Source organism: Ambystoma mexicanum, chromosome 3q, assembly GCF_040938575.1.
Source record: "Ambystoma mexicanum isolate Mex_15411 chromosome 3q, UKY_AmexF1_1, whole genome shotgun sequence".
NCBI lineage: Eukaryota > Metazoa > Chordata > Amphibia > Caudata > Ambystomatidae > Ambystoma > Ambystoma mexicanum.
Window position 1 is genome coordinate 773899657 of NC_090926.1, and position 27349 is coordinate 773927005.

A 27349-nucleotide genomic window follows, 5' to 3' on the forward strand; every position below is an offset into this window, starting at 1 on the left:
AGAAGAGTTGCAATGGCATTAGTATCTGGTAACTGCAGTCACAAACAGGAGAGTTCCTATCAGCCATCTTGACTGTGTTCCTCTGTTCAGATTTTGACTTGCGCTTCTGCTTAATGCTTTCAAGAAAGCTCTTACTTCATCTGTCTTAAGTTAAACATATAAACTTTAAGCAAAATACTGGGACATGTAAGAAAGGAATGCTTTGGTTCAACTGAACGTGAAAGGCGTAAAATGAGAGAGTACACCTTAGACTGACAATTCACTTGCAAAAGAAAATGAAACATTTACCTACTTATGGCTTCTAAGTCCTTAATAATGGAGCACATTTATTTTGATAACTCGCCATGCTAGCATTAATAGGTACAGTGAGTCTGCCTAATAAGAATAAGGGTAATTCTGGGTCAAAACAAACAGAATACTGGCATGAAAAGTGTAAGAGATTGATCGAGAACATAGAAAGCAGAGACAAGCGAGAGACTGTACTAAAAGGAATATTTCAACAGGTAGTGCAAGTACAACGTATAGGTGTTCTTGAAAGAAGCAGAGAATCCTTTAGCAGATAATATTGACGGCAGACCCTGGAGCCAGAACCTTAATCAGTGTACACAATTCCATTTCACATTAGAGAAATCCAAATTTGAAGACAAAAGAAGTCAGACACACCTGTCAGATCCTGACAGAGGATAGATATCGGCACCATCCCAAAAATCTGTGCAACTCTGAAGGATAACATCAGCGGTGCCATGAGACAGCATCTGTTCTGTGTCTATGAGACAAGAAAAGACAAGAAATTACTGGAGATTAATTCAGCTCTAGGTAGATTTCCTAAGGGTAGAAACTGCTGGTTACACTCTCTTTTTTAGGTTAAATTTGAATCCTGCTTCTCCAATTGAAAGTTAAATAAAAATGTAACAAGGGTTTTATTGCTAAAGGGCCTTTAGATGGTATGTAAGATATACCAGGAGAAAAATAAAAGCAGGAGCAGTCATCGTTCTAGTCCCATCCATAAAGATCATACGCATTGCCCGACAAAACAGAGCTTTAGCCATACTGCTTAAGGTGAAAATAATCCCCCTCCCCATATTTCCAGACTCGCCTCATACCCCCAAACCCATCTCTCCCTTTCACCATCTCTCTCATCTTAACACTCTCCTGAGGCTGTATCCTAAGAGGGACACCACTGAAAACTAGTTGTAGGACATTAATTAATGGAGTTGACGTTTTTGAATCAGCCCTTCCATCAACAGTTGATATTTTCTTTATGTTATAAAAGCTTATATAAGTACCCCTTTTTCACTCCTACCACAACCCTCGCCATCACTGGGGCCAAAGCTAGATGGGAAAAATCATTACATATGAACATATCGGATGAGGACTGGAACTACAGCCTGAAACAGACTCAAAAAGTGGCGCTCAATTCACGCCTAAAACTTATCCATTTCAACTTTCTCCATCAGACATATCACACACCAGCGAAATCCAACAAACATCACCCAGATGCAGAAGCCAAATGCAGCAGATGCGGGACAATCTCAGCAAATTTTGTCCACCTAGCTTGGGAGTGCCCCGAGCTAACCCCTTTCTGGAAACAAGTACTCGAGACGACAGCTGCAATTCTGGGAGAACCGATACAGCTGAGCTCCACAGCAGCCCTGCTGGGCATGACCAGACTGCTCTCGCCCCCGATAAGGAAACTGGCCGGGTTCTGTTGATTCTGGCTTGGAGGAGGGTTGCCATCACCTGGGGCCGATCCCCCCCCCCCCCCCCAACAGTCGCCGCATGGCGCAAAGACTTGCTTTATTACCAAGATATTGAATCAGACTTCATTAAACTCCTTCCTTTGCACGCTTGTCCACCGGACATCTGGGGACCTCTGACACTATTCCTGTTGCGTGAGGCAGCGGAGCACTCCTCTGACTCCTCAGATTCGGAGAAATCCCCTCAGTGAGGGTTGGCACTCGATGTCACAGCATCCTTGGAGCGTGAGCTGGAAGAGACACATACTCAGCTAAGGAGGACATGGTATCAGGGAGACGTGGTAGCTGGGGGGGTGAGGGTGGGACAATGGGTGGGTTCTGGGACAAGGCGCAACGTTTAAAGGCCGCCCTAATGTGGGTGTGAAGTTGTATTAAGGTTTAAATACCTAAAAATAAAGGTTTTAAAAAAAATAAGTACCCCTTTTTACTGCAAATATTCATGAATATTAACCTGTTTCCCTTTACTCTCTTACTTTAAGACACGTAAAAAAGCATTAAAACATGCTAAGAAAAGTGTGATTTGAAAATTCTCAAAAGTGTGTCCATACTAATCGATGATGCCACAGCCAAGGGCTCAGCAGACTCAATGGCAAGATCTGCAGCTCAAGGGTCTTCATTGACAGAGTAAGGCTTACCCGAGATAATTGGGTGGGAATTCAATAATCACAAACAAATGAAGCAGACTCTATTGGACTGTGATCCTCAGTCCTTCCCCGCTCATCCATAGATTCCATACAACTTGTGTCAGTCACAAGCTTTGGTTTAAATGTCCTAGTCCTTATTTCTTGGCTCTTGAAGTTGGTTGCTTGATGTTTTGTAGATGTTGCCAGAATGTTGCTCTTTTCTTGTTGTAAAACTAGTCCCACCATCTAGATCCCTGGTTCGCCTAAATGTCGGCCAGGTATCAGACTTGGGATGTGGGGTTCTCAAGCTTAACCCCGTCTCTGGTGGCTGCAGGTAATAACAAAATATCTCCAGATATTTGTGTTAAAACACTTCTTGCTTGGTTGCCCTTTTCCTCATACTCTCTTCCCTATCCTCTTCCTCGACATTTCAAAACAGTCTGATCTTTTCCTCCTCCACCCTGGTCTTTCCTCCTTAACTACTGTTTCTCCCTCCTCTCTCGATTTTATCCCTTCTCCGCCTTAGTAGTCCATCACCACTAACTTCCCTGCTGCTCCTCCCTTTCACTTTAGTGGTGTCACCTCCTGCATGTTGTTCCTAATATCCTTTACCATTTCTCCTCCCTTTCCTTGATATTATTGCACCTCCTCCTTACTGCTCCTCTCCCCCTTCTGCTCCTTAATGCTCCTCCTAGCTTCCTTACTAATTGTTTCAGTCTCCTCCTCCTTAATACTTTTCATACCCCACCACCTTCTACTGCTCTTGTCGCTTTATCAACCGCCTTCTCACTGTATTTCCACACATCATTATTATCCTCACACCTCCAACTTTTAACTCCCACGCCTCTCCTGCCATCTGCTCTCCCTTTTATGGTCAAGCAGTCTCATCCACAGAACTTTTTTTTTTTTTATAAATCTTTTTTTATTGATTTGTTAAACAGAGAACAAAAGAAGAAAAAGAAGGGTAGCACGTTCAGCCAGCGCACACAAAAGACATTAGGAGACCTATCATCGAGAACACAATAGATAGCAGTGCTTAACATATTCCTTGACAGTTGTATAGTTCTGCGGGGGGTGGGGGGGATTGGGGTTCATAAATCCGCACCCCCCACCCGGCAGCTGCGTAGGGCGTCGCCGCTGTCCCTTGTTTTGGTCTTAGCATTTATAGTTCCCATTTTCCCCATATTTTCTGGAACTTACGGGGGGAACCCCTCGCATTATAAATTCGCCTCTCCAGGGAGGCGCATCTGTCCATTTCATTGGACCATCTGTCCATGGTTATCCTGTCCCCCGTGCCCCATGTGGCTGCCGTGAGTCTTTTCCCCGCACCAAGTGCTACTCCCAGTAAGATCAGTTTCGCCTCCTATACCCAGCAGGATAAGCTTAGGGTCTCTCGGGATTGTGAAGCCAAGTATTCTGGAGAGGCGGAGTAAACACGCAGTCCAAAACTCCTGCAGCACCCCACATTCCCACAACAAATGGTAGAAGGTGCCCTCCGCCCTTTTGCATCGACTGCATTCTGCGTTTCCATCCCCACTCCAACTGGCCATTTGCGTTCTGGAGTAGTAGGACCTGTGCAGGATTTGGAGCTGAATCAGCCGGAGTTTGGCATCTATCCCTATTTCCCTCGGGGACATCAGGGCTTCCACCCACTCCTCCGCCTCTAGTGGCCCCAGGTCCTGTTCCCATTTAGCCCTGAGGTTATCAAGCTCCCTGGATCCAAAGGAGTTAATTGCCTGATAGAGGGTGGAGGTTACCTTGTGGGGGATGGGGTGTGGAAGTATGTTTGTTTCCAGGGGAGAGCAGGCGGGTATATCGGCCAGGTTCGGGAGTTGGGTATTAATGGCGTGTGTGAGCTGGAGGTATCTGAAGCGGTCCATGGGTGACAGCCCGTGTCTCGTTCGCAGGGTTTCAAAGTCCATTATTCGCCCCTCCTGGACCATGTCCGCCAGAGTGGATATCCCTTTCCTCTGCCAGGTTTCGAAGTGGCCCATTTTTTGTATTTCGGGAGGTGTGCATTACGCCAGAGGGGTTGGATCAGGGTTGGTCTGTCTGCCCAGCCTAAGTATCTGTGTATCTCCCTCCAGACTTGCTGTATATGACGGGACCCGGTCGGCGCTGCTCTTAGGTTCCTTGGGCTATCATATAGTACGTGCAGGGGGGATGGCAAGCTAGTGTCCCCTGTCTCTACACGGATGTGTGGTAGCAGCGGGTCTCCGTGTAGCCATTCATTTGCCACTCCCGCTTGTGCCGCCCAATAATATGTGCGAATGTTGGGCAGTCCTATACCCCCATCCCACACAGAACGATAGAGGGTTTTTAGGGCAATGCGCGGCTGTTTTCCTCCCCAGAGAAGTGTGCGGAGAGTCCGGTTTATATCTGCGAATATTGTGGCCGGGATGGAGAGCGGGGCATTTTAGAGGACGTACAGAAATCTCGGGAGTGCCAGCATCTTAAACAGTGCCGCCCTCCCGAGTAATGAAAGTGGGAGGGAGTGCCAGTGGGCGACATCGTTCTCCAGTTTTTGCATTATCGGGTGTAGGTTCAGTTTGGGGAAGTCCTGTGTCTTGTTAATTCGTATGCCTAGGTAGGTGAAGCCCAGAATTGAAACGGAGTATGGACAGGGATCTGGGATTGCTTCCTCCCCTCCCTGTACCGGGAAGTAAATTGTTTTCTGTGTGTTGACCCGTAGTCCCATGAAGTGTTGGTATTCCTCCAGGGTTCTGGTCACAATCGGACAGGAGATTATTGGGTTGCTCAAATATATCAAAAGGTCATCCGCGTACAGCGAGACCCGTTCCTCCCCGCCCCGTGGCCAGGCGAATCCTGTCCATCGTGTGTCAGTTCTCAACCGGATTGCCAAAGGTTCAATGGCGAGGAGAAACAGCAGGGGAGAGAAGGGGCATCCCTGCCTGGTCCCCCTACTCAGCTGGAATGCGGCGGATGATTTCCCATTGACTCTTACAGAGGCCTCGGGGAGGGAGTAAAGGAGTTTAACCCATGACATGAAGTTCCATTATGTCCCACAGGGCTTCCCATCCCACCGTATCGAAAGCCTTCTCGAAGTCCACCGCCAGGAGGGCCAGTGGAGACTGGATCTCGTCAGCTCGGTCGAGGGCAATCTGGACCCTGCGGAGATTCATTCGAGTGGACTTGCCGGGAATAAATCCACACTGATCTGGGTGAGTTAGAGATCCAATCACCCCCAGCAGTCTATTGGCGAGGACTCTGGCTAGCGTTTTTGCCTCCCCATTTATTAAAGAAATGGGCCTGTAAGAGGCGCAGTGCTCCGGGGGTTTCCCTGCTTTGGGGATCACCACTATTGTCGTTTTCCGGAGGTCTGGGGGGAGGGTGCCCTGTTCTCTGCTACGGAGGAACATGTCATGCATGTGTTTCGTTGTCGTTGCGCTCAGTTTTTTCCACAATTCTACCGGGAACCCGTTGGGGCCAGGGGTCTTCCCCGTCTGTAGTTGTGAAAGGGCTTCTCCTACCTCATCTTCAGTGATGGCAGTGTCTAACTGTTCTGTCTGAAGTTCAGAAAGGCGGGGGATCGTGATCTTGTCCAGGAAGTTTGGGACGTTTATTGTGGGGTCTCGTATTTGTGGGGAGTATAGTTCTCTGTAGTAGTTTGCGAATTCCCCTGCGATCTCAGCGTCCCCCGTTAGTAAGTTCCCGCCCTGGGTTTGGATGGCCCGTACTTGTCCTTTGCTCTGCTCCCTACGCTCCAGCCAGGCTAGTGTTTTGGTGGCTTTGTCTCCTCTCTCGTATATCTGGCTCCGGGCCAGCCAGTGGGCGGTTCGGGCATTATCTAAGGCCCTATCTCTCAGGATTGTTTGGGCTGTTACCAAGGCCTCATGTGCCTCCTGGGTTCCCGCTTCGAGGAATTGCTCCTCCCGCCTAGTTACCTGGGCTTCTGCTTCGGAGATTGCCTCGCTATGTTGTTTGCGGTGAGCTGTCACCAAGGATATTGCTTCCCCCCGTATGACGGTCTTGTATGCCTCCAACCTTGTTATTGGGCAGTCTACTGCCTCCACATTTAAGTCGAAGTATTCCGATGTCTTATTTGCAAGTCCTTCCAGTATTTCGGGTATCCCTAAGTAATAGGTGTTTAGGCGCCAGGTGGGTTCTTGTTTTGCTGATAGGCCCTTGAGTTTTACCAATAGGGAGGAGTGGTCAGAGATCCCTCTCGCCAGGAATTCTGCGGACAATAGTCGATGGCCCATATTCATTGGGGTGAGGATATAATCAAGTCTGGATAGGGACCGGTGTGCGTTGGAGTAGAACGAGTAGCCCCGATCTATTGGGTGGGCTGCCCTCCATGTGTCAGATAGCCCCATAGCTTCTGCAAAGGTGTGGAGTTTGGTCGGGATGTCTACCGCTCTGCTGCCCACGCGTGTTCTGTCCCGAGCTGTCTCCATGACCTCATTGAAATCCCCCCCTATCGCCCATCAGTCCGCCCGTTCTTCCAGTATTATATCCTGGAGCTCGGCCAGGCATCCGCTGTGAGCGTGGGAGGTGCATACACTGCCAGGAGGCCCCAAGTCTCCCCCCTCAGTTCACCCAGTACCATTACAATCCTGCCCCGAGCGTCTGCCTTAACCTTCCTTGTAGTAAACGGAAATCTCTTATGTAAGAGGATCATTACTCCCCTAGAGCCTCTGGACAACCCAGCAAGGTATGTGTGCGGGTAATTTGATTTCCTAAAGAGCCCACAGTTGGTGCCGATCAGGTGGGTTTCTGTTATGAATGCAATGTCTGGGGAATGGCGGTTAAGGTATTGGAGTACCAGTTTACGCTTTATGCCCGACCCCAGGCCGTTCACGTTCCAGGTCAACAGGGATATTTGTTTCTTTTGTGTTATATCAGCGTGGGATTTGGTTTGGGGTCATATGTAAGGATGCGGAGTGGTTCCCTTTTTCCTATCTTGCCTGCCGTTCTAGGGTGAAACTGATGCCTAAGCCCTTCTGCCGTGCTTATTTGATGATCTATTTTGTGTGCTTCATGTGCAAACTCTAGAACCCCAACCTGTGAACCGTAGGCCACATCCGTGCAGGTGGATATGTGCTGGCCAGTGGGGGGGACGTGTCGGTCCCTCTCATATCTCGTATAAGGATTTCTGTGAACTTCTGTTTTGCTGCCCACTATTACTGGTGGTTGTGACATGAGGCCTGTCTCTTCCTTCTCCAAAAACCCCAAACTCCCCCCACCCTGCACTTCCCCCCAACCTGAAGTACCTGTTCCCCTAACCATTTAAACTACTAAAGAGGCGAAGGCCCCAACTCGAAAGGGGGGGGGGGGTCAGGAGGACCCTACCCCGCAACTCGTGTGGTTCAAGATAACCACTGAACTTAGAGTAAAGCTAACAGTGAAGAGTCCCCCTCCGGGGGCGCAGAGGTGGTAGCCGGCCAGGGCCGCCGATCGCAAGGATCTCATACTGTTTCCTTATTCCTGTCCCTCAGCAACTGCTCATTTTCAGGTGTGACCTGTGTCGATCGGGGGTCCGAGTTCTCCCGCTTCCCCACGTGGTGGGATGTCCTGTCCAGAAGGGCGGTTGTTGTCTCCATCGTTCCTGCGGGGTGTGTTTCCATCCGGTCTATTCGGGCGTGGAGTAGAGAGGACCTGTGTTTCCAACCAGTCCCAGGCCTCGCGGCGAGTGTAGAACACTTGGACCTTGCCGTTGTGGTACACTTTGAATGTTGCCGGAAAGAAGAGTGCATATGCCCAGGGGTGACAGTTTCTTTTTGATGGAGTCGTAGGACTGACGCGACTTCTGGACCTCCCTCGTGTAGTCGGGGAAGAGCCCGATTCGGTGACCATTGTAAGTGATGGGGCCGGTCGCCCTTGCCATGTGCAGTAGTGTGTCCCGGTCCCTGTAGTTCATGAGTTTTGCGATCACCGTTCGTGGGGGGGGGCCCCCGGAACTGGTCTGCCCGTCGGAACTCTGTGTGCTCTTTCTATTGAGAAGAATTTAGAGAGCTGCTTGGGAGCCATCAAGTCTGCTAGCCAGTGTTCCAGAAAGAGCTCCATAGAGGGCCCCTCCTCCTTCTCGGGAAGGCCGAGTATGCGGAGGTTGTTCCGACGGGACCTCCCCTCACTATCTTTGGCTCTGTTTTCCAGTGTGGTGATTTTCCGTTCCATTTGCTCAAGGCGGCCTCCCAGGTTTTTAACCGTGTCCTCTGTGTCTGATATTCGTTGTTCTGCTTCTCCGACCCTGGTAGTGAGGTTCCTTAAGTCTTGCCTCACAAAGGACACCTCGGAGGCCAACCCGTCTATTTTGGTCTCTACCGAGGTTCTGGAGTCGTTGATTGCTGCCATGATGTCGGTGAGGGACAGCGTTTGGGCCGCACCCCCCTTCATAGCCCCATTGTCCACCCCACTAATTGGGTCCGGGAGAGCCGCCGGGGTGCTCATCGTGTATTTGTCTATTTTGTTTTGGGTCGTTCCCCTGCGGGGCTGATCCTTGCCCATCCTGATCCTGTGGGGCGGCTCTGGATGCGGGTATGTCTCCTTGGGCGGAGGTTCCTTCCAGGGTGGTCCTCCGCCTTTCGCTCCGTTCCTGTGGTCTCCTGTGGGCTGCCGGCTGGTGGCCTTATCACGGTTTGCGTCGCGCTGCTTAGACCCTCGTCGGGCCTTGGCCTGCGCAGTTTGGTACTATGTCCTGTATAGTCCAGCTCTGGGCTTGCTTTGTCGTGTGGTTCCGGGGGTGTGGGAGGGGGGTGATTATGCAGGCAGAGGGTGGTGTTGGTCTGTGCCTGGGGGGGTGAATCCCTAGTTTCTTTCCCAGTGCGTGGCGGGTGCTTTTTGGGTTGCTCTACCGTTGGCAGGGGACCTCAGTCTTGTGGCACCTGGGGCAGACCCCCAGCAGGTCCGCTTCGATCAACTGGTAATTGTCCCCGCTGCCGGACGCCCCCAAGATTTCACCTCCCCCCTCCAGCCGCCGCGTGTGCCTCCCCCACACTCGATGTTCCCCCTCGACCCAGGCGGCCCGCGCACAGCGGGGGCCGGGGAGGGAGAGCCCGCACGGGAGTCGTACCGGGGGAGGGGGGGAGGAGGCAGCCTCAGGTCTGTCGGGCGGCCCACGGGACCGGCCGATCCGGTGGTTACGGCCCGCAGCGGCTGCAACGGAGGCCCAGGGGGGGTAGGGGGGGAGGTCCTCACCTCTCGCTTCGGTGGGCGATGACTCCGGTCCCGAAGCAGCAGTCCCGCGGGCACTGGGGGGGGGGGGCGAGCCCGCAGCGATCTCCGATGCGTCCTCTTCGGGGCTGCGTCGGTCGCAGCTGGCGTTCACGCCGGCTCGCTTATGCGGCTTGCCTCGCGGCCCTGCGGCCCCGGCCGGGGCTTCACACGGTGCGGGAGGCTCAGGCAGGTCCGATTTTCCTCTGGATTTTTCGGAGGGGATGCTGGTGCATTCCCCTACCGTGGTACGTGGTGCAGGTCAGCAAAAGGTTCGGAGAAATGGCAGGATTATGGAGGATTTAGGCGGCCCTGGCAGAGCGACGTGAAGCTAGGTCTTCATTCGACGCCCCCTGGTGGCGGACTCACTCATCCACAGAACTTTTAATTGTGCGATTGACGTCAGCTGGTGTTACAGTAAGCGAACGAGTGCTGTGATTGGGATGCTCACTGCCTACCTACAAACTCTGCAGCTTGTCCTTGATGACATGCGCATCCTTGCACAGCTCAGTGACCTGAGCCTTCAATTAGGTGGGCCCCCATCTTGAATCTGTACTTGTTGTGCATGCAGCTGCTCCATTGAAGCTCCGATTCTCCCTTACTTGCAGTGAGGAATGACATTTTCCATTCACCGCACTGGTTCAAGAAGCCCCAGCTATCTGGGTTGTCAGGCACTGGTGTGAGTGACTGCTGTCACCAAACCATTTTGCCAAGTTTGAGATTGATTTGCAGGGACCTGCGGTAGAAGGCCTGTGGCCGGAAGGGACAAGAGATTCACATTTTTTTTTACAATCAAGTCTTTCACCTTTCTATGACAAGAAAGGTTTCTGTTAATTGTTATATGTATTTTTTGTTACAAGAAAAGGTAGCACAATTTTTCTACGAAAGCAAGCTAGGGGTTGGGCTTCCTTCTTAGGTAAAGGGGCCTAGAAATAGAATGTTGTACCTCACACAGTACTGAGGGTGCCTAGGGTAATCAGGGACTGTCAGAGTTTGGCCATGGGTTCCTAGCTTTCTCATTTGCTTCCAAGTAACTTTCTGTTCTCCCCTTCCTTTGTCCACTAGGCAAAGTAGCCAATGGGCAATCATCCCCTTTGTCTGCACAAGTGTCTAAATCTAGTGGACGAGGGACCCCTAAGGGTTTTAGAGGAATCGTATATCTGAAGGCCGGTAATGGACTGGGGAGCATGATGTGTTCTCTGTGTACTTCTGCAGGGGCTGTATCACAGAGCGGGTGGAGGCTGCTAGCCCCCAAAGCCACGCCAGTACGATCATCCAGCCTTCAGCATTGGGCTTCATCACAATGGTTATCAAGCAAGAGCAGCGGTAGAATAAAGGAGACATGCAGAACTCGTCAAAAGGTCCAACCTAAACTAGCAATATACAAAACCTACTCAGACACTAGGGACGTGAGAGATTCTTAGACAGTAAAACATTTTGATGTCCTAATATACGTCACGTGCAGAAGGGCAATTCAGTTGCCAAAAACAATGAAACAAAGTATAACAACATTTAGAGGAAATGCACTATAGTTTTCCCATTATTCCCTCCATTTCAGGAGCTTGCATCACTTTCCCTTATTATTATCTTACCGTGGACCACATATCTTTCACTCAGGGATGTCATTTAGGGATGACCAGGGGTCCAGTGGGTCCTCACTCATCAGGATGAAGGCTGGGCCAGGGAAGCGCTCAGTAGGGGTTGGAGCTGAATGTGACATTTGCTAAATTTCACGTTAAACTCCAACCTCTTCTCCCTTGGCTTCCTCGCAGCTCACATACAGGAAACAGGAAGCTCTTGCTGCTTCCTGGTTACTGTTTGTGAGCAGCAGTGAGGAGCCGAGGGTGGCCTGGAAGGACAGACTGAAGCTGCAAGAAAAAGGTAAGAAGGCTTTTTTTTAATTTAAATATGAGGTCTAATTTGCATGTGTGAAGTGTGTCAGATGTATGTATGTGAATGGTGGGTGAATGAGAAGTAATGTGATGTAATGTGTTTTTTTAATGTTCTGGGTGTATGCCTGTGTAGAGAATGCAATAAGTTTATGTAATAGAAGGTGTGGGTGAATGTGGAGTGATGTGTGTTTTTGAATGTTCTGGGTGGGCGGTTGTTTGCACGTGGGCCTGTGTAGAGAATGCAAGAGAAGGTGTGAGTGACTGGTGAGTGAATGAGAAGTGATTTGTGTTTTTCAATGTTCTGGGTCGGTGGGTGTGTGCCTGTGAAGAAAAATGCTATGAGTGAATGTGAAAGGGGATGCATGTGTGTAAGGCCTTGGGAGACCATTTTCAGGCCTTGCTCGTGCAGCATTTTTCTCCTGGGTAAACAGCAGCCCATGCCTCCCCAGGTCAGTGCTTCTTTGGCTTGTTTAACACAGCAATGCCACAGATAATGCATACTTCTGTGTCCACTGATCTATATATGTTTCATCCACAAACTGTAGCCTGCGTTAGAGATTTCGGTTACCCTGTTACAAATACTGCATTATGTATTTTTTACATATGGACCCCACATCGAATCTGGAAACTGACATTCCCCAAATGTGTGATCGTGGACAAATCATGCATCTCTCTGGTCCTCGGTTCTTATATCTGGCTGAAATTAGTGTGCCTGGAAACATGGGTGCTAGATGCATCTGAAAAATCTGAAGGTCGTTTGCCGTCACTTCCTGTGATGTCACTTGGGGCAGGGTCAAATGACATCACTTCCTGTCATGTCATCAGGAGGGGTCAAGGGTCGTGTGATGTCACTTACGCTACCCCTGGCATTTTGGTGAAATGATGTCCCTGTTTTCACTCTGCAAGCTGGGCCTAAACTAAATCAACTCTAGATGGCAGTAGTCCTCTGGCAATGCCTACTTACTGCTGATGGTGTCCCTCATGAAGAGACTAATCATGTGACTAAGAGGAGGTCTTCTCTTTGTCACAGAAGACAGTTTTCCAAGAATCGTCTCTTTTACCATCTCGTCGCTTGGCAGGAGGTACATGGCTAAGTGGTTCTCCTGCTGGAACAACTCTTTGGCACCCGGGGTGAAACCTGTTTTAGAAACAAAAGAGAGGGTCTCTGTAAAAAACAAAACATTTTGTACGATCCATAATGTTATGTCTACAGCAACTCTTCCAGAGTCGGAAATGCATAGAGATGAAGGAAGCATACACTTTAGAATATGATTTTCTACATACATTTCCGCCACAGAAAATTCCTATGTTTTAGTTATTTCTTCTAAGTAACCCTCTGTTTCATTGTAACTAGTTTTTAAATTAGCTTTTTGTCCAAGTATTTTTTAATATTGTGATGCACTTTGAATTTGATCAGTTAATATTTAAAGGAAAAGAAATGCACATTCAAAACGAATACAGTCATCCTCTGAAAAATACTAAATCCTACCATCACAAGTATTCTACTAATACCATACTCATGTGTTTGAGAATGAGATGGTACACTAAAGGGGAACTGTTTCTTCATTTGAGAGTGGTAACTTAGAAATGCCAGAACATGTTTACCTCCACATGAAGCAGTTCAGAAAGTCTCCACGTACATTTTTGTTATACTTTATATTCATTTCCATCCGTGTTTTGGGTGGAAATGTACACTGCAGTATTGGATTACATCGCTGCTTTAACATGTTCAATAGATCACAGTGGGGTCAGTAATTACCCTTTTGTGCATTAAACAGCACAGGTGATGAGAAGGCGTCTGCCCAGCACATTTTGTCCTTTAAATAAAAGTGAAAGGGTTGTGCATCCCTTCACATTAAGTATGTTCCATGTGGTCCTCAGAACTTGTGGCACCTCATTGTGTTGAAGCGTGCCTTACGGTGCTAAAACTGGTTGCTGCTCCTTCAATAGAGGATTACTTAATCTCTGAGCCTGCGTGAAGCGGACGTGTTCCCTGTGTTCTCAGAACTTATGAAAGCTCATTGTGTTGTGACGTACCTTGGTTTTGCTACGGTGCTAAAACTGGTTGCTGCTCCTTTTATAGAGGATTACTTAACCTCTGAGCCTAAGCGAAAGTTTGTTTGTTTTATTTATTTCTATAGCGCACCTTAACCGGTAGACATCTGGGCGCATTGGAAAAGTTACAAATGTTTCAGGTGTGTAATTGTCAACGAATACAGTACTTACAGTTTATAAAGTCAGATAGTGAAGACAGCAACAAGTTACATCAAGTTATAATACAGTCTGTGTACAGTCCTATGTACCCTCGATAGTTCGTTAGAGAAGGTGTAGGGCAGATGATCATATACAACTAGGAGCTGGGCAGTAGGACAAAATTACAAGTGAAGTTGTTATTTGATAGCTAGCCCTTCTTAGATATCCATTTGATAGCGTTATTTCTGAAGATAAAGAATAATTTTGTCATTTTCAACGAAAGAGGGAGTGAGTTCCATAGCTGCGCAGCAATGACTGAGAAACTTGACCCTCATGACTTTTGAGGTTTGTACCCGGAGACTATTAAGCCGGTAGAATTGGATGACTCTAGTAGAAGAACTGTGGTTAAACTTTTCTGTTAAGTACAGTGGAGCCCCCTGGTTCAAAGCTTTATGCGTGAGGGTCATAGTTTTGAGTAGGATCTTATCCTCAATTGGAAGCCATTGATGTTGTCTTCTGATTTCAGATATATGATCTCTCCTTGAGATGCTCAGTGCAGACCTAAGGGCGTTATTTTGCAGCTTATTGAGGACATATTTACTTGCTCCCAGGTAAAGGCCATTAGAATAATCCGGCTTGGACAAAATTAATTTTTAGCGAGTGTGATGCAGCTCTTCTTGGAAAGCATGGGTTTGCATGCCCTGTCAGTTTACCCGTGTACACGGTAGCAGAAGCTGTCGCGTTCACTTGTTTGTGTAAGTTCAGTGTGTCATCAAGGTAAAATCCTAGTGTTTTTACTTCTTTGGCCAGTAGGATCTTATTTCCTTTGATGTTAAAGGAGGCGTAATCTGTGTTCAGACTGTCCAGGTTAGCGGTAGAGCCCACAATTAGTAGCTCAGTTTTATCGTCATTCACGCAGAGGTCATGAGTAGCCATCCATGCCTGAATGATGAGATTAATTTTGTTCACCAGTAGTATATCACTGTCATAAATACCCGTTACAGGAAGGAGGATCTGGGTGTCAGCCGCATAGTTGGTGTAGGTGACACCCAGACAATCCAATTAGTCAAATAGAGGCTTTGTAAAAAATGTTTTACATAGTAGGAGATACACAGGAGCCTTGGGGTACTCCACATGTGATAGGAATAGGGTCAGCTGCTGCTGATGGAGAAGACTCTCATAGTCCTGTAATTTAGAAAAGATTGTATCCAGGTGATGACATTTTGAGAGAAATGAGCTGCTGATTCAAGGTGGTTACATAGTATTTTATGGTCGACTAGATCGAACACGGCTGAAAGATCCAAAAGTAGTAGTAAGGCAATTTTACCATTGTCCTTAAGTTCGTCTATTTGTGCTTTTAGATCGATCAGCGCCGTTTCTGTCCCATGTTGAGGTCAAAATCCGGATTGGTGAGTCCCTAAGAGGTGGTTAGTCTCCAGGTATTCCTGGATTTGTAGATAGGCTACCCTGTCCAGTATCTCCAGTAGAAATGGGACTGTGGATAATTAGTGAGGATGGTAGGGTCCAAGGATTGTTTTTTAAGGAGTGGTACCACCCATGATTCCTTTAAGTTATTGGGTACTATGCCTGAGGTGAATGACGCATTGATTAATTTAGATATGAATGGTGCCAGGTCTCTTGCAGTGTCTTTTATCATTTGCGCTGGGCAGCTGTCGCCTTAACACCTGGACGGTTAAAGGGAAGCAATAATTTTCTGGGGGGGGGTTTAACAGTAGGCTTAGTATTGTGGTGGTTGTTCCCAGAATTTTGGAGGTTAGGCATTTTTCACAATTTTAGTTTGCAGTGTGGCTATTTTGGCTATTTTGTTATTGAGAGCATTTTGAATATTTGTGCACCAGAGTTTATCCTTGATGCACAAGTCTGTTGGGGTGATAGGTGTCTCCATCTCTTTGAGGATCACAAATAACTCCTTTGTACTCGAGCTAGCTTGGTGTACTCTGTTATTATATGGTTCAAGTTTAGTGCAGAGTATTTCGTCCTTCTATTTTGCAGATAGGTTCATTAGGTTGGTTTTGTTCTCTACGAAAGGGAGGAGTTTCCAAGTAGATTCTAATTTTCCCTTTTCGCGTAGGATTTTCAATTCTGGTGTAAACCAAGAGTTCAGACTGGCTTTTGGTTTGCTTTTGCGCTTTTTTAGGGGAGCGATGATGTCCAAAGCTTTAATAATGGAGGGGGTGATAGTAGTAATTTTAGTGTTGCAATTGAGGTCGGCTACCCAGTCAAGAGTCCTGCCTTTGTTGTGGGTTCCCTGTGTTCCACTGTGGGCAGCTGGGGAGAATTCAGATGCCGGATCTGAATTCACTTCGAGTGTCGACATCAATTAGCCATGTATACTGCCTAATATTGGTGTCATTCTCCTGCAGCCAATGCTGCGCATGCATGAACTATTACACGCCGGTGAGTTCTTTGTTTGGTAGCTTTGACCTGGTATGAATTGATCGACTCAAACTTGGCTACGTGGGTTGTGTGGGAGCGGTGGTCGTTCATTTCAACTTTGGCTTGACTTTTTGCAGTCCCACGCATATACCCTTTTTTCCTGCTTCTCTACATAACTTAAAGACTGCACCATCCTTACCGGAAGAACAATGATTTTAATTAACCTGGCTGGTTGTGGGCATTTTTATTTTTGTCCTGGAACTTTGCCACTTGCCATTTCTTGTAATTTCCTCACTAAGATTCCTATCTCTTCCTAGGATATTAGGAGCTGGGGTGACTGCGGACAAGTGCCTTTGAACCCCCGGCAGGATTGTGTGTGCAGTTTTGAGTTTACATCTGAACTGGTGCCGAGGGCGTGTGCTCTCAATTATCCTATGGTAGTTGGCCTAAGAAGTGTTATGTGTCTTATGGAGCCAGCACTACTTCTGGTGAAAGGTCCAGTAGGCAATCTATAACCATGGCGCAGTTTGAGCGTACTCTTTCTGGAGGTGGAGCCGTCCCTAATAGTCCAATTCCTTTAAGGGGAGAGGGGTCAGCTTCTATTGCCTGGAATATTTTGAATAGTGGGTATACTGTTGCAGTGTCTTCATTTTTTATGCTGCTGTAGAATGTGTGGCGGGTGAGCAGCTACAACCATCTTTACATGAGACTTCATGTACACTTACCCACGTTGATCCGGAGGACTTGCTGAACTGTGTGGACAGTCATTGTGTGTCTGGTGTTTCAATACTGGCTCCAGTTGTGTTATCTGAGCTTGGGAAACGTGTGCGTTTATCTTTGGGTCCACCAACTCCACATCCCTTGTTGTCTACAGCCATTGATGAAGTCTGTCTTTATAATCGTATAGCTCCGCAGCATGCTAGTCCTGTGGCGCATAACTATGAGAAGTCACCTATTCAATGTTCTTTTTCCAGCCCTCCTGATTTTCAATTAAATCATTCAATATCGGTGTTACATGTGTAGGGCCCTTTGCCGTCTGAGGGTGCTATGAGTTTGCCAGGTTTTGTGCAGGCATTGCAAGGGGGGCACGCTAAAAATCAAGGTGTCCTCCTTTCATCGGCACTTAGGACGTGTTCCAAAATACAGGAAGAATCACCTCTTGATATTTTTTCTTTTCCTGTTCTTACTCGGATTTTGAAAGTAATTTCCTAGCTGGTGGATGGGGCTTACATTTTTACATCCATCTTTTGGGTGAGATACAGATTGGTGTACTAGTTTGGAGGCATTTCAATTTGCTGTTAAGTTGTAATTGCTGAATGTGGTATTCCAGCAGAATACAGCACAAAGTAAATCTCTCTAGTCAGATGGGAGGTAAATACAGGATGTTCCTCTCGATGTTCCTCTCGAAAGTCCTGTTACCGGTGGATTTATAAAGCGATGCTTGGTCTCTGGTAGAATGCTCCATTACAATGCCCAATAATGCCTTAAATCCAACAATACTCCATGAAAATGAATATTCATCTTGTGGCAACTTGTCTTTACATTGGTCATTTTCTAACAGGTGGCCAGGCTCCGAGTGTCTGTATATTGCAAGGAAAACAGCATTTGGAAGCAACTGCATCAGAACATCACGCCATTGCAGCTTCGCAAATACGCTTTGGAGCCAAAATGGGACATGGGCACCTCAGTGGACAGAAAGAAGCAACAGCCGAAAAGAGAGTGTAAGGGGCAAGGAAGAGCGGCTATGTCGCAGGTGGGGGTCGCCTCCATCACCATAGAAGAATGCTGTCCTGACAAATGGTTAAAAGGTACAGTGCATACTGTGGGCTCAAGAGGCACAGCAAGATGTTGGGTGAAGGGAGGAACTGCCAGTCCAGTGGAAAGTGCTGCCAGTCACATTGTGACTATTTGGATTCTGCTCTGCAGAAGTACAAGGAGTAGGGATAAAACGGCCCACTTAGCCCTCACACTTCTACAAACTAAAACACAATGCAATCATAAAGGTAAACCAGCAAACATTAGGAAATATACCTCCTTTGCCTTTTGTGGTAATGTGGACTGAGGTATGGCTAAGTTCTTACGATGGATGTGAAGGTGAACCAGTAGTGACCCAAACAACACATCATCACAGTCCAAAACAAAGGAAATGTCCAATCAAGGTTCTATAACAATATATATACTTTAATCAAACACACCATCTGCAAGTAGAACTAATAGAGAATACTGCACAAAAACCCAGCGAAAAGGAAGAACAGAGAAGATGCAACAGGCTGCAGAAGGTGGCACTCTGAGCAGAGTTCCAAGGGTGGTAGCTAATGTTCTAACCACAAAAAGGATATCTTGGTTCAAAACCGGAGCGATTGTGACCTAACCAGTCTCTATGGTCCAAGTGGTAGAGGGGTGGCTTGCAAGGATGCAGGTCAGAACGATCCCTGGAACGCTTCACAGTTGGCCATGCCAAGTCAGGCTTTAGCCGACGGGAGGAGTCGACGAGTGATGCTCCAGTGATTTCTAGTCGGAGGGCAACAGTCATCGAAGTGGTGATCTTGGGTACGTTGATGTGCAAACGATGAGGAAGCAGTTCAAGAGCTGTCTGGGTCGAGACATGGCTGTAACTCTCAGTTAGACTCTGCTTGTGACTCTCCAGTGAGTCGGTTCGGGTCTGGCATTGAGCAGTCACTTCAGGCCTAGCAGGTTACGAGCTTTAGCTAGGACAAAATGCAGTTTCAAGCTGGTTGAAAGCGCAACATTGGCAGTGGATAAGTGCAGCAACCAGCGCCGGCAAATTCCTTCTAGGGCTAGTAAACACGGGGCGGCAGGTTCAGTGTGGTAGAACAGGGAGCTTTGGCTGTTATGGTCTTCTCGTTGATGTATGGTCCTCGTGAGGGGACTCGAAGATAGGATAGGTCCATTCAGAGTCTGCTCTCCCAGCTTAGGAGATTCCGGTGCGGAGTGGTAGGTCCTGATCCACAGCAAACGCCACTCCTGATGTGCCCTAGGAGTGGTAGAGGACAGATCTTCCTTCTATCTTGGAGGATTCCTTCTTCACCTCAGGCTGAGGGCTGGGGAGAGTGCAACTCGCCCAAAGGAATTCCCATGAGATCTTCAGAGTGTTAAAGGATCCGAGTGAATCTGACAAAGGGGTGGAAGACCCCTTCTTTTAAAGGCACAAGAGTCCTCAAGAGATTAGACTAAAGCTAACCTTAGTTGTCCAATCCCTGCTCTTGAACAGAGTGGACTGTGCCCTTCTGAGGCTACATCAAAAGTGCTTTACTCCTGAGGAAATGTAGAGGACAGGAAAGAGAGAGGGACAGTGAGGGTCAAGATGGTGGAAGCCTTCTTCCATTGACCAGATCCATCCTGTCAATCATAATCCTGCTCCCTTCTTTTCTCACTGAGAACAAAGGCCTTTAGAGATGCTGCACTGTTAGGGAGAATTCTCTTATAAGGCTAATTTCCCAAACCTAGTGAGTCCCCCAGCAGCTTTGCTGGATTTTTGGGGTTTGTTTTGTGAGACTCTTTTACTCCCACTCTTAGACATGATTTGAGGTATGTCTCTGACGGTTTGTGTGATTTTGGGCTATGGGGTCTTTTACTCCATAGGTTATCATCTGATTTTTTGTGTGTATGTGTTGCACAGCACCCTCAGTGCAGTAACACAGGGGTGTCATAATGACCCCCAAACATAGACTCCATACCCTGGGACTGACTACTGTCTCCCAGGGCATGTAAAGTCACCATTGACTTTACTAGTCTTAAATTGTGAACAGAACCAGTACAAACCATCATATTGTGGAAGTACTGGAAGGGGTTAATTATATTGCCCCTGGGTCTGTTTTAAAGGGGGCACTGTCCAGTCCCCGCTTGCCGAGTTTCTGGCTGGTGGTAGTGGTTACCACGCGAAATATTCCACCGGAATATTCTCTATGGGATTTTACCATTGATTTTAAACGCACCACTTTTTGGTGCAATGTTAAAGATACCGCTGTTTTATTTATTTAATATTAAATTAACGGTTGGGTCTTTTTGCCAGAAATTATTTTCTAAAATGGCGTTCGTGTCCGTCTCTCTAACTCTGAACAAGGTCAAGCCCTTTGTTCCACTTTTTGGCGGGTTTCTCCACATAAGCCCTCCAAATGGTGCCACTCTGTCTGGGTTCCACAGGAAGGGTGGAGGGGGGAATTGGCACCCTGGAATGCATTGCCTCGGCAACCCAAGTCGCACTCTACTCTGATTGGCCCAGTGGTGAGCCGCCTGGCTCACCACTTAGCATGTGTGATGGACAGCTAGGCTGATGAATGGGGGGTTTTCTGCATAAAAGCAGGGCCTTTGGTCCTGGAACTTCAGAAGTCGCCACAGGACCGAAGAATCCGAAGAGAGAAGAAGCTGAGCCATCTGCAACGACGACACCACCGGTGAAGCCCTGCTACAACTACCTCACCACTTTCCCGACGACAAGAGAAGATCTTCTGCTGGACGAATCTTCTTCCTCTGAGCTGGTGGGGCCAACCAGTTCGCCCTTTTCGCCTTCCAAAGGCGTCTCTTAGTCGAATCGCCCGTGCCAAGCACCCCGGCGGCCGGATAGCCAAGCTTCATCACTTTGACGGCAAATAAAAGGAACGCTCCTTTTATTGACGAACTCCTCAGCTGGTTTCATCCCTGTGCAGTGCAACGACTCCACGTTTCCTCCTCGACGAGATCGTCTCTTCCCCTGGTCGAAACAACGAACTGCAACCACTGCCAGGAACAACTGCCACCGCTGGAGCTTCCTCTCTGTTTAAGGTACTGTGTCCTGCCTGGCCTCCCTTTCTTCGGTTTGCCCAAGGTGACCCTTAAATACTTGGCTTGCCAACTGGGTTGGCCCCAGACCTTTAACTTTACCTTCTTGGATCGCCTCAACCTCTTTTGAACATTCTACAAAGACTTTTAGTGCATTTTTAAACAGTGTGATCCTGGGCACATTTCGCTTTGCTCCCTTTTAAGTGGGCCTGGCCTATGAACTTTAGCTCTACGGTATATACTGCCTTTATTCCCTTGCTGAGATCTCCTAAACGTGTTGGGACCGGTTTTATTTCTATGCTCTGTCTTTTTCTCTCCCTTTAACCGAACTATTGGAGTGCCATCAGGTTATGCGCTCACATCTGTTTAACAAATCGTGGTGTTTTAATTCTGACTTGTCTAATAGTTATTAAGGGAGGGGTGTATACTTTACCTGACTGTGTTTTAACTTGCTTTTGATTTAGAGTGCTAGCATATTGTCTAAAGTGTGTTTTGAATAAATAAATATATACTTTTTATACAAAGCTCTGGTCAGTGTTTGTTTGCTCTACTGTGTTTTTGGCCCTGATATCATATGATCGTTTATTTATATAGCGCCTGTACACAATGTGTTTCAAAGCGCTTCAAGGCAAGGGAGGGAACAAGGGAAAATACAACCACATTCTTACAGGCCATGAACAGTAAGGATGTGAAATTAACTATCGTACTCGGCCTGACGACATTTCAGATAGTGCAAGAGCTAAGACATAGATAAGGAAGGGAGGGGGAGAGTGGGAAGGAAATGGAAACAGACAGGCGACTACCGTACTAGGCCAGACGACATTTCTGGTAGAGCCAGAGAAAAACAAAAGGTGAGGGAGAGGGGTGCAGAAAGGGAGGGGAGGAACAAAACAAGCGACTATCATACTAGGCCTGATGACATTTCAGATAGTGCTGGAGGGGTGGTGGGGAGGAAATAAACAGTAATGGGAGGGTGGAGGAAACAGACGAGGTTGCTATCATATTAGGTCCAGGGACAATTCTGATAGATTAAGTGCATAGAAGAAAGTAAGGGGAGGAGATAGGAAAAGGGAGAAGGGAAAGGAGGAGAGAAACGAGAGTAAGCAGTCAAAAAGAGTGGAGAGCGAATACAATTGCAGAAGTTAGTAGTAACACATAATGTTGCAAGCCAGGATACAAGATGAAGATGGGAACAGCATGATTCAGGGCCACCATGAGTACAAGATGCAAAGGAAGTCCAGCATGAGAGTTGAGAAAGAGTGACGCACTGTGAATGAATGAAGTCCATAAAAGTCAAATCCAGCATTGGCCACAAGACGGTGATAGTGAAGGAAGGCACCAGATGGGCGGGGCTTGCTAAGTGGTGAAAAAGAGAAGCAGGCAGGAAGGGACCAGGTGGGCAGGGCTTAAGCCAGGTGACCTAGATCCACTTGCACCTGCTCCCCATCTGCAAAGGAAAAGAAGCTGGAGGGCTCCTTAAGTAGGGAAACAGAGCGGCAAGCAGGAAGGCACCAGGTGGGCGTGGTTCGCTAAGTGGTGAAAAAGAGCGGGAAGCAGGAAGGCACCAGGTGGGCGGGGCTTGCTAAGTGGTGAAAAAGAGCGGCAAGCAGGAAGGCACCAGTTGGTCGGGTTTTGCTAAGTGGTGAAAAAGAGCGGCAGGCAGGAAGGCACCAGGTGGGCGGGGCCCTATTGTGTATACTCTATATACTGCCCTACTCTTCTTGAGAGGGGTCTGACTGCTCAGCCACAGCTACCAGGTAAATCTGGGTGGTACAGACTGCTACCAATTGGGTTTACTGCTTACTCCTGTAGTCTTAATCTTTTTGCAGTGTTCCCCAAGGGAACTGCACAGGATTCTGCCTAACATGCACCCAGGCAAGTGGCTACTCGTTTTGAATGTGTGTGCACCTTTGATGCATGGGCACAGGACAGCTGCCGGCTGTGAGGCAGTCTCGGGCACAGGGTGTTACCTGCCCTCACAAAGAGATCAAAAAGGCGGCCCGGCCCTCCAGGTTCTTGACCTGCCATTTGGCGGGCTACAACTGTCTGACCAGAATATATGTCACCATCCACAGCAGAGCTAAGTCACAGGAGCTAACACATGTGCAATAATGTGGCGGTCATCATCAGAAGTAGTACCATCCACTATGCCTAAACTCAGGCATAGCTTTTATCTAGAGTTTACCCTGCCACCAGCATGGGTTTACTTATGAACATCATAGTGTTGGGTACAGTGGGGCATATTTTAAATGCTGCTTCTGCGCTGTAGGGACTTGGCTGTCTCTGCGGCTGTCAAGTGGGCATCTCGTGACCTGTGAATTTGCTCTGTGCCATGAGTAGAGCAGGCGCTGCTCAACAGGTACATATGCAGCAGGGCACAAGTGCACTATGCTTTTGGCTTGGAGGCGACGGAAAAGGGGAATGCGTTTGGGTGACTACCCCTTATGGAAATGGATTCAACCTCATCATTCTATTTGTTAGTTAAAAAAATTAAAAAGCCAGGGGTTTGCACCATTACCAGATGTCAATTCCTCAGACACATAACAATGAAGGATAGAGTTACATAACAATGTCAAGGATAGGACAACAGAAAATTGGGTTCTTTATTTGCTGCCAGCATTTCAAGATTTGATTTCACCAAGAAAAGTCTTGCATCCTAATCTTAGAAGTCCATCACTGCATGGGCACCCTATTCTAACAACTGAAGTTCCAAGGTGGGGACCAACACAAAAGTCCAAACCCACTATTGTTAAACCCTTTAGCCTCCTGGCTAGCTACTCTTACAACAGAAACTACTTTAAAGCTTGTCTAACAAAGGTTGTTGCTAAATTAAGGCTAACAACATCCAGCCCTAATCTACAAACCCCACATCACGCAGTACACTGGGTAGCCACTCCAGGGAACACCAACCTTTCTAGGGTCTTCTTTATTCTACTGGCTGGATCGAGCTGTTCCCCATGATTCCTTCTCTAAACCACTTGAGGATCTTAACTGTTCTTGTCATGACACAGACTTCACCACTATCCTGCCTAGAACCCTTTCCCACTTATTTAAAGACCACCCTCATACAACCCAGCCTTTTCAGAAAACATCTGAGGCATATTTGCTAAACTTGCGATAGAACACAAACACCTAACAATCCCCAGATATTTCAACATGTTGTCAGAGAAACAAACTGAACCAACGGCCAGAAGTCTTCCACCTTAGAAAAATAGTAAAAGGATTGATGCATTCTGCAGGCCACACTCTCGATGCAATCTTCTGCAAAGAGGCCTGATAATCAACTCTCCCATTCAGGTACAATGGCTTGACCGTCTAGTGATACCTTTTACCACCTATGTGCAAACTCTGGACACACTAAGGCCAGAATCTACCAGCAGAAGAAGCTGGAAAATGCTAAACCCCGAATTCAGAAATTTAATGGAAGAGAATAAGTAAAACCCCAATGAATCAGGTCTGTTACTACCAGAATAAAACTTAGCAATAAAAGGCACTGGAAATCCACACACCACTAAAAATAAAACGCATAAACCTATCAGAAGAAAATAGAAACAAGATGATTCACAACCACCTTAGAACCCTAAAAAAAAAAAATGGACTACTGGAAGAATGTGGAGGAAACCTTATAACCAACAAGATAAGAAGGCATACCAAAGACAGATCCACAACTACGGAGCAGAAATCCTTAAAGTATCTGTCAGAAAGGACCCTCACCCAGAGAAAGAACTATCAAATCATTAATTAGATAAGCAACTCTGTATCTTGTACCACATCGCCAAGCCAAACTTTGCCAAGATGTCACCAACCACTTCAGAAATAAAGTATCAAATATCCAGGAGGCAATCAACACAGCTCTAAGGAACAGAAGCAACAATCTAATTCCTGGATACAATAACCAAGCCAAATTCTCTCTGATGAAGACATATGAACCACTATTTGAGCCCAGCTCTCCAATGGACCTCTGCTCTCAGTTGCCTACATAGAAATTCTCATCAAACAAACACTGGCAATTTATTTTCACATGTGGATGAACAGCTCACCAGAAGCAGTAAGTGCACCAAAAGCATTGATGACTTAAAGCATTGAAGACTGCCTATGTCCAACCACTTAAAAACAAAAAAACACAGCTTGAGACCCCTCCAATTACTGACCTATCACAAACATACTGTTCTGAGTGAACATTCTAGAAAGCTATGTATAAAGCCCAATTTTGGAGCACGAGGAATCAAACCACCTATTAAATCACTGAGAAATAAGTTTTAGACCTATGAGAGGCACTGAATCAGCACCAGCATCCAGCTGAGACGATCTCCAAATATCCATCGACAGAAAACCCATCTCAGCAGTCCATGACTATCAACCTCATATATTAATCAGACGACTAGACGAAACTCTACACCATAGCATCCCTTTACAATGGATGAGATCCTTTCTAAAGGACGGACACACATTACTTTACTTCCCTCCCTACAGCTTAAGCCAAGCCACAATTCCTATTTTGGGAGTTCTATGGCCACTTTTTGGGGCACTTCCAAGTTTTTGCCTCCTCCATTATATAATGTATATGGTATTGGGTCATCCCTAAGGTTTCCAATACCATGGATGCCCCTCAGGCTCCCCATATTTGCTCTAGGGTGATTTTACCACTGTACACAGGTTTTAGGGAGTAGGTTGGTGGCAGCTATACTTTAGTTTTTGCTTCACCAGAGGTTCAATCCACTTTAACGCATTGATAAGCCAATGTACCTTTTTGGTAGCCATTGGACCTTTTTTTAAGCCTACCATTTTGTGTTTCAGGGATTCCCTCTCTTTAGATGACCATGAGGTAGGCCATGGTTTTGGCCATGTTGGCTCTTTGTGAGTCCATCATGACAGCCTCCATATTGGTCCTAACTGGTTTAGGTCAGTATAGGTCACAGGACAATCCTCTCTCACGTGCTTTTGTGGTGGGTAAGGCTGAGTCAGTCAGTCTTGCTGACCAACCAATATGGTTGATCATCTGACCCTTAGACCCAAGACCCTTTTAGTGATTGGCTGACTGGCCTTTTGCTAGGCCATTTGTGCAAGGGCATTGAGGTTGTGTCCTGCGCCTGGTGTACTTCCTTTGTTTCCTGTTGTACAATGAGGAGAACGCATGTCTGCTGACCTGCTGAAGGGGATTTCTGCTGTGATTCCTGCCAGTTTTGCCATTTTGAATCCTTACCTGGTTGTAATGGCTAGGTACAGTGGTGTAGGTATATCCTGGTTTAGGCTTTTTGTCTCTGTAGGTCAGGATCAAGCCCCCTGAAGTCTCCCAACATCTAGAATGGTTTCTGGGCCTTTTTAACGCAACCACTCGCATTTGCTGCCAGAATCTTCCAATTGGCCGTGGGCCACCAGTCCCATTGTCTCCGTCCTGGGACTCGTTTGCTGCCATGCTGCTGCCTTCTTTTGTTCATCCTGCTGCTGGGAGATGTTTTCTTGGGAACCATCTTCTCCCTGAAGTCTCCCTCACCAGAGTTTTCACTCATGGCTTGAAGGTAGAGATTCTGGGATGAGCATTGGTTTTTTTCTGGGTTTCTGGGGCTTTTTTTGGCCTAGGGTTCGAGTCCTAGAGAACTGAAGCCTGAAAAACGCACCTGTGGAAAAGAGCCATCTACCCACTGGGTTATGTTGTTCAAGCTGTTTTTGTCAAAACTGCCAATATGGATTGCTTCCCGCGGGTCTAGTGGGCGATTTTTCAAGATACTCACCTCTGGTCCAGGGTATACATCTGGGCCGGGAGGATAGCTCTGGGACAACGCGCTCCCCTTGGAAGCTAGACGACCTAGAGCAACACAGGTTCAATCCCCGGGCCCGCGCTTAGAAACCTCTGGGTATTAAACACGGTATAAATACCCAATTATAATTTCCGGGAGGCAAGTCTTTACAGCGAGTCACAAAGACTTTGAAGAAGACTGTTCTGCTGCTTTGTCCTCTGAGGCCTGGGGCCATCTTCTAAACTCTGGAGCACTGTTTCGTGGGTCTCCTATGGCCTTCCCAAGGTTTGCGCGTCGCCGAATCCCTGACTGTGGGGTCAAACAGACTTATTGCCACTAAAGCAATATCCGCTTAACTCTGTGCCCGTGTATTAAGAATTAGAAAATGCCCTAGGGAGTTCGCATCAATATGGAGTACTGCTTTAGGATTTATGGATTTATTACATATATTTTTCCTGTTGGTAAAATTGTGTTTCCCTTCTTTCCCCATACGCTATATGTGCTAAGTGAATACCATTAGGTATAGGGCCTTCCACATATACCAGGGTTAGGATGTGTATATAGGACAAAGAGGCCCATTGGGGACATACTTACTTGAAAGGTTTGATGGTTCCTTGATTCTGCCCACCCCGTGTTATTTCATGTTGGGTGCTAACAGTAGGTAAAGGACCCACATATAGACACTGGTGTAAGGAGAGTGCTTGAATAGACTATACTGTTTTTTTTTTTTATAATATGCTGACATCCTGTGTATTAATACAAAAGGTATTTATTTGAACCAATAGCTTCAGCTTGTT

At 47.2% G+C, this 27349-nt stretch overlaps 1 protein-coding gene across 5 annotated transcripts in view; it reads right to left on the minus strand.

Annotated features, from left to right (window-relative positions):
• Positions 1-27349, minus strand: part of TMEM94 (transmembrane protein 94) — a 2019771-nt gene that overhangs the window by 1078855 nt on the left and 913567 nt on the right. For all 5 annotated transcript variants that reach the window (XM_069654803.1, XM_069654805.1, XM_069654804.1 and 2 more), the window contains 2 exons: positions 12410-12583; positions 664-766 (listed from right to left, as the gene is read on the minus strand). In XM_069654803.1, coding sequence (XP_069510904.1) covers positions 664-766; positions 12410-12583 — 277 coding nt within the window. The remainder of the gene's footprint in view (positions 1-663; positions 767-12409; positions 12584-27349) is intronic.